General features: G+C 30.2%; 1 protein-coding gene across 3 annotated transcripts in view; it reads left to right on the forward strand.

Moving 5' to 3' along the window:
- Tspo (Translocator protein) overlaps positions 1-16,111 on the forward strand; it is a 35,909-nt gene that overhangs the window by 7,539 nt on the left and 12,259 nt on the right. For all 3 annotated transcript variants that reach the window (XM_075376281.1, XM_075376267.1, XM_075376275.1), the window contains exons 2-3: positions 1,899-2,015; positions 6,324-6,444. In XM_075376281.1, the coding sequence (XP_075232396.1) occupies positions 1,911-2,015; positions 6,324-6,444 (226 nt within the window). In that variant the 5' untranslated portion in view covers positions 1,899-1,910. The remainder of the gene's footprint in view (positions 1-1,898; positions 2,016-6,323; positions 6,445-16,111) is intronic.

The raw sequence follows: 16,111 nt of genomic DNA on the forward strand, positions 1-16,111 counted from the left end.
AAATTTTGTTTGGCTATAACTGTGGAACCAATGATAATAAGTACCACTTATGATATATTGTTGAAAATCTCTCAATGCAGGCTTATTACTGCAGTCAAGAAATGTAAAAAAAAAAGTAAATTTTTTAGATTTTGGTCTTTTTTGGACACTTTGTTCCAGTCGATTACAATCAAAAGTGGAGGTATACAACTAGATGTTACAACAGTTCTAAATACAAAATTTCAAGATTCTACAGCTAATTATTTTTGAGTTATGCGAGATACATATGTACAGACATGACGTCAAAACTAGTCAAAATGGATTCAGGGATGGTCAAATTGGATATTTCCATTGAAATCTGAATACTGAAATCTTTCATGATCACATACTTTTTTTACTTCGTACAAGGAGGTGAAAACAGCAATGTCTAAACTTTTGAAATAAAGTTTATTAAATTTAATAAATCAAAATTATAAGCTAAATGGTGGGGGGGGGGGGCAGGTTAAGGAAAAAGAACCTTAGCCCCTACCATTGTAGCCCCCCATTATCTCATTAACAAACATTTAAATATTCACTTTTTTAAATAATTCTTTTTCAAAATGTGTTTTACTAGACAAGTAAACATTGAAATTGTTAGTACTAAAGTAAAAAAAATTTGAAGTAAACTATTTTTGAAATTTTAAATTAAAAAAATGAAATTTTTATATATTACATCTGGTAAGAGTTTGAGCTCTATTGCATATTCAGGGTTATTTACAAGTGAAAATACTAAAGAACATGAAATAGTTTATAGTTTTTGTATTTACTAGTTTCAGGTTAATGATTTTCCCTGTACGTCATAATAAATTTAATAAAAATGGTATCTTTTTAACTATTTGATTATAAATATTTTTATAATTTAGATATATTTATAATTTAGTAATTTTATGAGTAGTTAATGGTGTTGCATGATTACTACTGAAGTACTCCTACTACTTCAAATTAAAGGTTTAGTACAGTTTATAATTATTATACAGAAAAATAAATAAAGCATCATAACACACCCATCAGAAAGTATGAACATTTTGCAAATACTGAAGCATTATTAGTGTTGGATTATTCAGTCTTTCCTATAAAGCAGTACACTCAGCTCAAATATATTTTTTCTGATTATACAAAACTATTAATCTTTAATGACTAATTGAATTTAATTTGTTTTAAATAATGCATTTTAGTACTAAGATTATAATGTTTTTGATTCTTTTTGTTTTGTTTCCATTTTCATTGATATTAGTATTGGTGTTTTAGTCTTTGGTATTAGATGTTATTGGCAGGTTTTTTAAAAGTAAACATTTTTTAATTAGGAAAACATTTAGGAGTTATTTGAAAGGTTTATCTAATTTAAATTGTGTCTGTTCATGTATAGGATAGTTAGTGGTCTCTGGGTGGGTCTGAAGTGAGTTTGTTCATTTAGTACATGGTTTTGTTTTTTTTTTATTTTTGAGAGCGTACTGCTTTTTGTGTATGTGTCAGATTTTATCTTATTTATTTTCTGATGTTATTGTGAATTAGTAAGTAGGGATATTTGATAATAATGGGGCATGCAGGAATGATGGGTTACTTTACTATATTTTGGAAAGGCTTGAAAGGTAAAGTCCTAAGGGGGATCTGTTTGAAATAAGAAATATTAGAATTCTCCATAATTCAATAGCATCAGTGTCACAATAAACCTTTTTACAAAAAAAAAATCAAAATTTTTGTAAGGATAAAAGAGTTGAAATCCGCATTCGGATTGAAGTTTAATGGGAATAGACAGCAAGACAAACAAATGTAATGAAATAGATAAACTCCATTCTGCTAAGTTTTCAGGGTTAACAGTAATTTTTAATAAAACGAATGTGTTTACTATTTTTAATATTATTTTTTTCTAACTCATTCAGGTAGTTGTCACTATGTCGATCATCAACTGGTCTGCTGTTGGTGTATCTCTACTACCTAATGTAGGTGGTTGGGTTGGAGGTTTAGCTATGAGGGAATCTGTTCACACTTGGTATGAAGTAAGTAAATGCATTATTTATCAAATTTGATAGATTTAAATAAGACTAATTTCTATAGGTGCTTATGTGAAAGTTGTGTAACAGTTTTGGATCTCTAAATATCGGTTACATATATCTTATACTGTTATTTTATAATACAGGTTAAGCTTGTACATTAACTACTGTGTTTAAAAAAAAAAAATTGTTTGATAAAATTGAAAAATCAGCTATCTGCTTAAAAGTAGTTCCTTTATATAAGCGATAGATTCAGTGTACACAGTGCTTCTTCCATTTCTTTTTTGGAGTGCTTTTAAAGTTGGTGCATTCTTTAAGCATGTACTGGATCTTCTATACCTTGCCAAAACTGCATCTACAGTGTGTGGTTCATCGTAGGGAAGCGGATGAAGTCACATGAGGTGTGTAGGATACATAGTAATCATATTGCAGATGAAAACTCATGGGTTTTGAAAACTTGCGGGCAGGAGTACTGTTGTGATGGTCAACACAATTAGTTATGCACCATATTTCAGGTCATTTTCACCAATGGTCATTATCTACTGTCTACTGACAGTAGAAGTCAGTGGTGATAGACTGACCTTTAGGGATGAATTCATAGAATGCAGTCCTACAAACGCTAAGAAAACAATGTGCTTATTCACGGTTCCACTTCTTACCTACCCTAATTCATTGGTCTTGGAGATTGTAAGTTCTTTCACTGCAAAGACTGCTGCTTATTCTCTGGATCATAGCTGTAATCCCAACTTTTATCATTGAAAATGATGCTTGCTATGGAGAGTTTAGGTTGTTTGAGGCTTGTAGGTAGAGATCCTGACTGATTTTAATTGTTAAAAATTGTTGTTTAATTGTTTTTCTGCTCGTGGATCAGGATGCTTGGCAGGAATGTGATATTGTTTAAAATGGATGTGGGGATTCTTTTTCTACCCCATTCTAAATGACATATTGATGATAATGACAATTTTAGATTATAGAAATTTTTCTTTAGACTGTAGTGAAACTGCATTTGGCTACATAAATATGTTTAATGTAGATTCTGATGTATATACTAGTTCACCTAAGTAGTGTGATCTCCTAAGTTATGAAGTCTGTTGCTGTGGCCACACTGGCCACAGGAACTCTGTACAATTTTATAAGACTAATAACAGAATTTTGGACCGTATATTTAAAGTAATATTTTTGTATAATCCTTTGTTTAATTAGAGGCTGTCTTCTGTTTAAAATTTTAGGGCTATGAAAACTCCAAAGTTTAAGCTGCATTTTAAAAGTTAATAGAACTGTTGTATTCTATCCCATACACTGATCAGTACAATGTTAGACATTGTTTAATCAACAAATGAATAGATTTTGAAAATGTTAAACTTCATATATTATGAGTGATTTTTTTTTTCTTTTAGATTCCTGTACCTATATATTTTGGTCATATTATATTTTAACTTTTTTTTTAGATGGTCTAGACATAAATCATATAACCATCATGTCATTTACATTCTCATGTACTATTTATGTTTTAAAAAAAAAAAAAAGATTATAATGTTAGTAGATAACCTGATATTTAAATTTTACTTCCCTGGTTCTTTATTTAAATAAATTTTTATAATGTATTCCTCCTGTGATATTTATTGTGCGGTAGAACATAAGTAATCCAAACTTGGGTTGTACATCAGTTAACATTTTTAATTTGTTCAGTTATTTGAAGATAAACTATTAGAATTAATAATTGTAATACAATAAATATGTAGTTTCTATTAACGTGATTTGTAATTAATAATTTGTTATAATAATTTTTTTTAAATTCAGAAATTTACAGTTTATGGAAAGTGTTTTAAAAACTGCTGAAAATAGTTTTTTTGACAAATAAAAAGTTTCATTTTAAGAAATAATTTCTAATTTTTGCCGCAATAGTTCAGTGTGTTTCACAGTAGTAGTTGCATCAGATGTTACAGTTTGAAATTCTTACCAAGCTAACAAAATCTGATGTAATTTAAGCTTCAATATGAGTGGGCCAGGTATTTATATCATCAGGCTCATTATCATATTTGTCAAAATTATTCTCCTTAGCACATTGTTCTTATATATATTTTGCTTATTTAAGGTTGTTTAAAAGAAACAGTATCAGTGTCGATTGTTTTGCATTTTCCACTTCAGTTTTCAAAATAGGAAATTTAATGAAAAAGATTACTCACCTCATTTAGTATTTATATATAACTTTCAATTCAAATGTAATTTTTGTTTCAGATTGCTTCTTGAAAGATTATAAATTTTTCCATTATTTTTTTAAAATTTATTTAAGGATGATCCTTGATTAATAATTTAACCCGTATTGTTTGCTTTATAATAAAAACATAAGTGATTAGATTTTGATTTTTATGATACCCAGAAATATATGATTAAAGTGTGATTACATAAATTATGATTATGTACTGCAAATATACAGTGTGTATATGTCAAAATTATTTTTTTGATTTTTGATGGCTAAAATTATTGATACTGTCTACTGTAATCTCTAAATAAATGTAGTTTTTTTTTTTATAGGTGAGGTTTTTACGTCAGTGATAATAAAACAATTGTTTTATGATATGCTGTTTTAAAATTAACCATTAAAATTAAATTTATTTGTTTATTATTCATTTTTTTATTTTATCTTTAATTATTCATATAAGTTTATACATAAAGCCATATATATATAATTTTTTTATGTGTGATTCATGACTGTGATTAGACAGAGGTAATATACAATGTGACTACAAAGTCCCTTTCCTTATAAAGGAATAATCATGAATTGTTTGTCTAAATTAATTTATTTAGACTTAATTAAATAAGTTTGATAAAACTTATCACAGTCTGATAAAAGTTTTCAGTTCCTTAGTAAAAATGGGAAATTTTTGTTTGATAATGCCTCGGAGAGAGTTGTCGCAGGTTGTTAAGTGTGGACTTCTAGATAAACACTGAATTTCAGAGCCCCTACCAATTCACTGTCCTTCAAAATGTTCATGTAAAAAGTTCCTTACTGACTGCATACTAAGTTGGAGTTCTATCTTGGTTTAAAATGGTGGTTTATTCCATACTGATTGATTGTAGCAGAGTAATAAAATAGTTTTCAAGCGTGAAATGCTTGAAATTAAGGTATGAAATGCTGTTAAACTTCCCTCAAAAACTATAGTCCCATCAGATGCATTTTGATGTCATTGCCCACATTACATGCGGTGGAGGTCTGTGATTTCATCATAAAAGTGGGAATTTCTTTACACCAAAAGAAAAGGTTTCAAGATACGTTATTTAGGTAAATGGCACAGTCACTGGACAATAAATCTGGTTTCTATGATTGAACATCAGGCAAACGTCTTAGAAAAGCTTTGCAACAAGTTTCCTTTAAAGCCATTTCCTGGTCAGAGTGCCCGTTAACACAATTGGGTTTAAAATGTTTAAACCAAAGATCTTTTTTCATTATTTTCTGAACTGTTGGCCAGAAAACATTTAGCTCTGAAGATCTTTTCCTGGTTGAATTAAGAGGTAAACAGTATTTCTCAACATCAATAGTTTTCAGTAGATGAGAAGGTCATCCTAATCATTTAAAATTCTGGATAACCCACTCAAAAAGGTCTTTTTTCCCCACTTTCAGAGTAAAAATGCTATATGAACTGTCTTTATTTTTTCATAGTTTTCATTTGGTTTAACACTCATACATCCAAACATTAGCAAGTCTCTTGTAGTTAATGTTCACTTGTGTCTGCCATTTTAATTTGTCACTGCATGAATTAAAATTTTCACTGAATATGTGAAAATAGGTTCTAACAACCTGAAATTTTGTTGTGTAAATAATAGCAGCTGATTAACCTTTGCAGTCTCTTGATGACGTACAGTTTATTAATATGTAAGTTACATCATGGAAAGGGTCCTTTTAGCACTCTGTTGACATTATGTGCACTGTAAAGTTGTGTGAATGTTGTTCTGAAAATAAATAAATTACACATTTCCAATTAGACTATATAAATGTTTTTGCAGGAAAAATATAAATCTTTTGTGGTTAATAAAGATATGAAATTGATATTTTATTGCCATTTTGACTTTTGTTGAAAAATTCATTAGTTTGTATTGAAATACGTGTGAATTAATTTTTTGATAAGAAAAAAATGAGTTCTAAAACTTCATTCTCTCTTTGACACAGATTTTCTCTGAAGGATGATCTAAAAAGTTACATTTATTAGGAAATTTTATGTTGAAATGGTAATGAAATTTTTACTGAGAAATATTGACAATTTCCTTTTATGAGATTCTAAACGTTTGTAGTTTCAATTTTTCGATTGTTTTTAGACTTTAAATAGACCTAACTGGCGACCACCTAATGCAGCTTTTGGTCCTGTCTGGACTGTTCTGTATTCTAGCATGGGCTATGCTTCGTACATAGTTTGGAAAGAAGGCGGAGGTTTTAAAGGTTTGTAAATGCTTTATGTTTATACTAATAGTTTTAGTTCTGATAGTTGTGAATTTGTTATAAGTAATTCTATATAGCCTATTATTCTAATGATAATAATGTACTATCTGTTAAATGTGCAATCTTTAATTATTAGTGAACTGATACATATTGCTGTAAAAATGCCAGATTGGAAGTGTTTTCAGTCTGGTTTTGATCCGCGTCATGTCTTACTACAGTGTAACTCAGAAAATGAATTCATTTGGTTAAAAGTATTAAATTATTATTCTTTTTGCTGATAGCCATGTAAGAGTTTTAATGAATGTGTTAGGCACTTGCTGATTGAAAATTTCTCTGAATGGTTTCATCTCTTCAAAAGCAAGAATATGCCATTAATGTTTAACATTAATATGGCAGAAAGTTACTTGAAGAAGCAAAAAGTGATGTCATTTTTACTGGGTGGAATATGTAACTTAGGAGAAAATGCAAGTAAAGGTGTAAATGAGTATGTTTCACTATTGTCAGGTTTCATTGAAAACTATGGAAATGTAATCTTATTCACTGTATTCTAGATCTCAAGAATCAATCCAGAGAAAATATTTTTATAAAAAAACCAACAATGAAATTCACAACAGTCAAACAAAATTGCATTGACTTATGGAATGTATACAGAAGTTGGCACATAAATTATCCATTCTAATAAAAGAGGAAAAAGAAAGTTGGCAGAGAATACTGTGAAATTGTTGAAGTTAAACTGGAAGGAGTTTTATAGATGTAAAAAAAGGAGTTAAAAAAAAAGTGAGCAACCATGACATGAAAAATGCTGTCATAGCAGTGATGACTGATACTTTTTTTGTAGAGACAGGGAGAACTTATAATAATCAATCAATTATAACATTAGTTGTCAGAATTTTGGAGACCATTTTGGTCTTTAATTATATAAAGTATAGACTATCATGAATAGTCTTAGAGCTCCTTATTTTAACTATCCCAATAAATTAATTACATTCTTTATTTCATTAATTCTGCACTATATACAGCTAATATTAATCTTTAATTTTGTTCTTAAAGAAAATGATAATGAAGGAATGAGATCAAATTTCTAGGTTTTCCTTTGGACTCTGATTTAAGTTATAAGTCTCCCTACAAAGGTTATGAGGAAAGTGGAAAATTATCCATGGTTCTTTTTGTCATTTGTTAAGTGAGAAACCTCATCTGATAGAAAACATTCCTTTCTGTCTGCTTCTTTCTTTCAAAGTTATGTTGTCAGTGGACTACTTATTTCGTGACATGCATATTCTGTAAAAGAAATACTATTTCTTCAACAAAAAAAAAGTATTTTGTACAGTAATAAGAGAGCCTTTCAGAATATATTTTGAATTGTATATATATATATATATATATATGTATATCTTTTTTCTTTTTCCTGTTTAGCCTCCGGTAACTACCGTTTAAATAATTCTTCAGAGGATGAATGAGGATGATATGTATGAGTGTAAATGAAGTGTAGTCTTGTACATTCTCAGTTCGACCATTCCTGAGATGTGTGGTTAATTGAAAAACCCAACCACCAAAGAACACCGGTATCCACAATCTAGTATTCAAATCCATGTAAAAGTTTGGCTTTACTAGGACTTGAATGCTGTAACTCTCGACTTCCAAATCAGCTGATTTGGGAAGACGCGTTAACCACTAGACCAACCCGGTGGGTTATATATATATGTATATCATACGAGGGATATCTCTAAAGTAAAGACTGCTGGGAAATTTCTCTCCTTAAGGTTGGCTAACCTCTGTCAATTATGGTCTTGTTAGTAATGTACACACTGCATTGTTGTCTATAAGTTGTCGTGTTGTAGTATCTTTTATTAGGTGTGAGCTATTACATTATAAAATGAATAGAAAAATCACTATTGCCACTGATTATAAAATACGTGGAGTCATATGTTTTTTAAAACATCAAAACATTAAGCTAGCTGAAATTCATAGGCAGTTGGTTGCTGTATATGGTGAGAATACATTTGAGAGAATACATTCCTTTCTGGATCTCCGTATTAACTGGATGATCTGCAAGGAGTGGTCTATAGTAGCTGGTTTTCTTCGCGCCCTTGTGTTGTATAGGTCTGCAGAGGGAGTTTAATTGAGGTACTTGATCGTGGTAGGATCCTGGGTGGCTAGGGTCCAGCTTAGGCATTGGATTGGTTGGAGGTAGGCGCATTGGCATTGTGCCATGATTATATTGGTATTGTTTGTGATTTGCTTTGGGACTTCCACCAGTGGGGGTGGCTGTGCCGCCGGGGTATGTTAACCTGTGACCAGAGACGTGGCTTCCCTCCGCCAGTGGCAGCCATGATTATGACTTGTTAATGCTATGCAAGACATCATGATGGGACCGGGTGGGGATGTGGGGTTTGTCCCTGTCTCCTGCACGGACCGGAATGAGGTTACATTCCCTTGTTAGGTGACCTAAATTGGTCGACTTATTTGGGTGTAGGTCTGAATTTCTATGTTGCGTAAGATATAATTTTGATTGGTATGAGTGTAGCACTGATTTAACTTTAAACTCGTTTGTTTTCTGAAGCATTCACAGTCACGAACGGTGTTGTCAAATCTGTACTAGGTGCGGGGTTTGCACTTCCACGGTTTTAGTCAGTTAGTTTGAGGGAATCATGTTAGGTTGGATGTGAAGATGTCTGTTTGAGGCCTATGTGAAGACGAAATTTGATTTATATTTTACTGATGCAAATGTCTGTCGAAGCATTTACATCAGTGGCATCCCGACAGAGCCCTGGCTGATGATTATGAGATGTAATCAGTTAGAGGGTCTAAAGACGACCTCCGGTAAAGCCTCTCAGGGCTTGGAACAGAGGGGGTGGTGTGGTGACTGGTAACGTCACAAGGTGGGTGTCTTTCTCTTATGGGGTTGGGATGTATATCATCGAGGACTTGTTGAAATGTGTTTATGATGAAATCAGAAAAGATTGTCGCTCAACAATTTCTGACTTGGCCGTTCTTTTTCCTGATGTTTTAAGAGCTGTTATTGGTTGCATTGTTCATGACCATTAGGCTTCAGAAAGGTTTGTGAACATTAGGTGCCGCACATTAACAGAACATCACAAAAAAATCCAAATCGGATCTGCTTTGGAATTTTTGATGTGCTTCACAGTAAAAGGTGATGAGTTCCTTAATTCAATTGTTACCTGCGATGAAACATTGATTTCGTATTATAGACAAAGGCATGTATAGAGAGAAAATGGTTGGCATCATCCTCAAATATCAACCAGATCAACAAAGACCAAGTTACAGTCATTTAGATGCAAACTGATGGCCACAGTCTTTTAGGATTGGTTTGGCATACTGCTGATTGATTTCATCCTATGTGGAACGACTATAAATGCAGGAGCCTACTGTGAAACTCTACGTAAGTTACAGTGGTCATTCAAAATCAGCGACATAGGCGGCTGACTGATGGCGTCGTTCTGCTGCACGATAATGCACGTCCACATGTTGGGGATCTGACACATGATTTACTAAGTACATTTGGATGAGAAATTTACAATCACCGACTATATAGTTCAGACTTATCTCCTTCTGATTACCATTTGTTTGGGAAATTGAACGAATTTTTGATTGGTAAGCAATTTGCGGATGATTATGAACTTAAAAATGCTGTTAATCAGTGGCTAAATGGACTGGCGGCAGAAGAATATGATGAGGGTATATATTGAAGCTGGTGTATCTACGATAAATGTCTTAATTCATGTGGCGATTATAGTATAAGGAATGTAGTTTAAGATAAATAAAATATATTTTAAAGTTTTCAGAATAAGTTTTTTTTACAATGACATGGTTTTTACTTTAGAGATAACTTCTTGTAAAATGAGGAATTAAATATATATATATATATCTCCCTCTATGAATCATGAGACCTTACCGATGGTGAGGGAGCTTGAGTGCTCAGTGATACAGAGCAGCTGGACTGAAGGTGCAACCATATCGGAAAGGCCAGACTAAAAAAAATGATTCCTGAAAGAATAATTTTTCCTGAAAGAGCAGCAGCTCTTTCAGTAGTTTTTAAGGGTGTAGGTCAGGAGGACTTAAACGACCATACCAAACCAGGTAATACTGCATGGTATCAGATAGATTATATCATGGTTAAGTAAAGATTTAGAAATCAACTCATCGACTCTAAAGCTTACCCTGGAGCAGAGTTTTATAGCAAACATAATTTAGTGATGATGAAATGTAAATCATTATTAAATTATTAATAATTTTTAATTGTTTATCAATTTTGTTATTTAATGAATAGGTGGAATTTAGAGAAGCTTGAGGAAGAGGAGGTAAAAAAGATTTTTGAGGAGGACATCGCAAGAGGTCTGAGTAAAAAAGATGAGGAAGAAAATGTAGAAGAAGAGTGGGAGAATATTAAAAAGGAAATTCTTAAATCACCAGAAGCGAACTTAGGCAGAACAAAGAGAACTGGTAGAAAACCTTGGATTTCAGAGGATATATTGCAGCTGATAGTTGGACGTAGAAAATATAAGAATGCTAGTGATGAAGAAAGTAAAAGGAACTATCGACAATTAAGAAATATTATAAACAGGAAGTGCAAACTAGCCAAAGAAGAATGGATTAAAGAAAGGTGTGCAGAAGTGGAAAGAGAAAGAACATTGGTGAAATAGACGGAACATACAGGAAAGTTAAGGAAAATTTTGTGGTACATAAATTAAAATCTAATAATGTGTTAAAAAAAAAGGTACACTGATTTATAATACGAAAGGATTTAAATTTACAATTGGTCATATCAATATAGTTTGGGTTGTGAAGATTGTAACATGATATATATTGGTATGACCAATTGTAAATTCTCTATACATGCAAAAGAACACATGGATAGTATAAAAAACAATAAACCAGAAAATTCTAATCTTGCTAAACTTTGATAATGGTCATACATACAACCCAAATACTTTTACGAAAATTTTAGGGATATCTTATTATTATTATAATATATCTGATTTAGAAAAATATCACATTTAGAGTAAACATAAAAATCTAATTAATGAGCAAAAATTTTTTAATGATGATAAATTATATTTAAACATACTCTAAATATAGATATAAAGAGATAATTCAAATAATATATCATTCTTACAACATTGTTCCTGTTGATTTTATTTTATTCCACCATTACACTGTATATTTCAACTGTGTGCTGATGACTAGTTACCAGTCATGACTGCTTAGTATTTTAATTCTTTAACTTTATTTTATATTGATATTTTAATCTTCTGACGATGGTCTAAGGACTGAAAGATCTTGAGAAGTCAAAATTAATTGGTGCTAAGGTGGATTTGCACTTTTTAATAATTTATATATGTAATGAAAGGTAGGTTGTTCAGAAAGTTTGTGGCAGTGAAGTTTCAGACACAAGCGTTTAGTTGCTTGTTTGTGGCGTTCAAGTAAAGCAAACAAGTTTTGATATTTTCCAAAAAAGATGGATAAAATTGAAGTTTGAGCTGTTACAAAGTATTTTGTTTTCAACAGTGAAAAAGTGGGCTGCTGAATTAAAACGTGATCATACATCCATTCAAGATGTTGAATGTTTGGATGCCCAAAACCACTATGACTGATGAAATGATCTCATTGCTGTATTAAATTTTCACTAGCTAAAACAAAAAAAAAAAATTTGCTAACATTGCAAACATCTTGATAGATTGTGTCCATTACATTTTACACGATGTTTTGGAAATGTAAAGTTTTTCCACTGATTGAATGCCACATTTATTAACAGTCTACCAAAAACACTGACTAAAAAACTGAACATTTCCCGAGATTGTTTTAACTTATTTAAATGCAATTCTGTTGTTTCTTTGACATTTTACTAACAGTAGATAAAATGCGGACCACCATTCCACACCAAAGACCAAATAAATAGCAGGCCAAACAGTGGGGGGAGGAGTTGAAATATCATTAAAGAAAGTAAAAATAGTATCTCTGTAGGAAAACAGATATTGTTTTTTGGGATTCTTGTGATGTGTTCCTCATAGACTGCCTGAAAAAAGTCCAAGACCAAGTATTATGCTTTGCTGCTGGAGCAATTGAAGGGTGATATTCAGGCTAAAGGTCTGAAAGTGCATGTATATATATATATATATATATATATATATATATATATATAAGGAAAAAATAGTATTTTAAGATGAGAAAAATAAGCTTCAATTAGAGATAGAAAAAAATTAAATGGGATGAGTCTTTGATACTTTGTTTTGACATTATGGGAGTTACAGTTTTTAATAAATTGTCACCTGAGGCCAAAGCGGTTCAAATAAGAAATATGTGACTGATTAGCAGGGAATCCATCTTATTCATATCAGAGATAGCTTTTAGCAGATCTGATTTTAATTTTTCACTGTATTGGTTTTAATTCTTTAAAAAAGGCACAAATTAGTGTTATTTAATTGTATTAACAAAAAACGTATATCCTTTTTTACTTAAATAATATTAATCAATGTGATATATTTGAATCAATGTAAATATTCTAAAATTGAAGAATTGTTTATCATTTTTTATTAGTACATAGGTATTTTTAATGATGCATTCTATTCTATATTTTATATGAATGAAGAAATAAAGCATATATTTTATTATTAAGATACAGTAAATTGCATTCCATGAAAAGCTAGTATTTATTTGATTACTTATGTGAATTGTAATTTTAAAACTTTTCAAGTTGCGCTAATGTTTGTACGAATAATAATAATAATGTTTTTAATGAATTCTGGATGTTTTGATCATATGCAATTCTGCACTTAAAGATAACACTCTTAGATAGTGATTTTTTTTTTATCTTGAACAAATTTGTTGTGTTTCATAATAAAATTGTTGAGTGGTGTAAAAAATCCCTCAAGATAAAGTGTATTTATTATTTCCAGATTTTGAACAGAAATATAGTTCAAAAACTGATAGCAAGTAATCTGAAAAAAGGTTGATATGTTGCTCATTAGAATTTATTAGGATGTACTTATGTAGAGTTTTTGTCCAGTTCACATGGGTGTAATATAAATTGTGTACTGAATGTTGTTTGGTTTCCTGCATCACGTGTGGCTTCTTACTGGCTTGAAAACACTGTTTAATAAAAAATATGTACATAAGACAGATTTGAATTTATTTAATTTTTATTTCTACTCCTTTATATATGATATTTTGCCATAAGTAGAACAATGTATAAGATTCTTACCACCATAAGGCCGCTTCAGGTTTGTCAGGCTGTTATATTTTATACATAGATTTTATTAAACCAATCATTATTAATTAATTTTGACACAAAGGATAACATTATGTTTTCCCAACATCATATGTATGTATGTATAAAAATAATTAATTGCTATGTATTCTGCCAATACTATTTAGCTATATTTGGTCATACCGGTATGCATACAAAACTGTTAATTTCTAATTACAAATTGAACTAAATTTTCTCAGTTGTTTACACGTCATAACATTTTCAGTTCTCTTGTATCTTGAGTAACACTGATGTGCCTGTAGTATCGGTTGAATTCAGTATGTTGTAAGTGTTAGGAATAATATTATTTTAATATAATTTGGTTTGTTTTATTAATATTTATTTAGTGTTTTGTACTTTTGTTTAATTTTCACTGGTGATGTCACTGATCAACAATATCAAAAATATATATGTAATAAAAGTATGAGAACATTTAATATAATGATGTAAGTCAAATGTGTTATAAATGTTGGATGGGGTTGTATTGTTATATGAAGCTAGCTGTTTTTTCAATTTTGGAACTTGTTATCCTTATCCTGTTGTCATGTTGAGGATTGAATGATGATCATCCATTTATAATTTTACATAAAGCAATATTATATTTTATGTACAAGAATAAGTTGTAACAAATGGCTATTAGAATAAATTCCTAAAAAAAGAACACTCAAAGCCAATTTAAAAACAATTAAAGTCTAAAATGAAATGCACAATTTTGATTATTAAAGTAGTCATCAGTAGATGGTAGGAAATTAGGAAAGTAAATATAAATGTATTAAAATATATTAAAACCACTTAAAAAAAAAAATTTCTACCCTGATGATAAGAGGAAACTAAAAACCCAGTTTTAGACCATTTGTTCTTGAGGTTTGAGCTAAACCAGAACATTATAAAAAAGATTGTTATTTCTGTTAATTCTTTTTCTTCCTTGCAATCCAGCTGTATAATGTTTTATTTCTATGATACTATGAAATGGGTTATTGCAATAACAATAATAATATATAAAACTGAATAATAATAATTTATAAATAGGAACTATAGTAATTAGTGAATGTTGGTAGATTATGATGGTGAAGAGGAAGTATGATCATAATTAAAATCCAATTTTAAAAAATGCTAACAGCTTAATTCATCAAATAATCTTAAATGATGAAAGTTAATTTAAAAGAGGAATTGAAATTTACATAAACTTAAGTAGTTGGATGAGAACATTATCAGACAGTTTAGTGTTTATCATTTCATATATTTATAATTTATATTACATTTTAAAAAAAAAGCAGATATATAGTTAAAATGTAATTTGGACAACAAAGTAATTAAAAAAAAACAAAAATCATTTAAGTAACCTTGTTCAATATAAATCTTAGGAATATCAAATGACAAAAATTGTCGTGTAGCTTTTAGCCAAACTCTTAAACTGACTATACATTTCATGCATAATTTACAGGGTCCTTCTTATTCAGATTTCCCACGACTTAATGCATGCCTCTTATAATAATTTCTGTAGTTATAAATTATCTCAAGGAAGATAAAGACTGTTTGAACCTTAAACAAAAGTGATATCCCTGCCCATGAATTAAATTTTAAGGGATGTAATAACAATTTATGAGGGATAACACTCTTATGATTAAAAAACATACAAAAGAAATTTTAACAAATTAAAAATTTGAATAGGTTATTGATCAAATACTGCTGTTCAAAATTAAGTTTCCTATTCACTGTTGATAAAGCAAGTTTCCCGACTATCTAATTCCTGTTTATATTTCTAAAAACATCATTTCTAAAAAAATATTGTGATTAGTTTTCAGGCAATGTTGGACTACAGTTGATATTTTTGGTCATTTCTACAGTAGCATGCAAATTAAGCCAAACAGAGAATTTTTTTTTATTTCTATGTTGTGATTACACTGCTTGACCACACCCATTCTTTAAGTACTTTGTGTAATGTGAGGTTATTATACTTAGATTATTTAGCAATTTTCATGTTATAAATAATGTTTTGTTAAAGTTTATTTCATTTCTTATTACAAAATCATATTTTCAAATTTTTTGTTCTGTACTTCTTGAATGTATATAATAATGGACATAACTCCAAGGAAACTTTTGAAAATTGTTTCTATTTCTGAGCATACCAATATGATACAATAACAAATAGCTTCTGAGTGTCAGTGTTGGGATTTGGGACTAGAGTCAATGAATGCTATTTTAAAACAATTTAATGAAACTCATTCCTTTTCATCTCAAAGGAAAGGAAAGGTAATTGTAGCCATAAAGGAAAACTACTCCAACACATTGGCTACACTAGTCAACACAGAATTTGTATCTAACATACTACACAACTTTTCCCAGTGTAATTTGGGTGCTGATTTCAATTATGCTATTGAAATTGTGTTATCATGTAAAGCT

Source organism: Lycorma delicatula, chromosome 1 (genome assembly GCF_047948215.1).
Source record: "Lycorma delicatula isolate Av1 chromosome 1, ASM4794821v1, whole genome shotgun sequence".
NCBI classification, from domain to species: domain Eukaryota; kingdom Metazoa; phylum Arthropoda; class Insecta; order Hemiptera; family Fulgoridae; genus Lycorma; species Lycorma delicatula.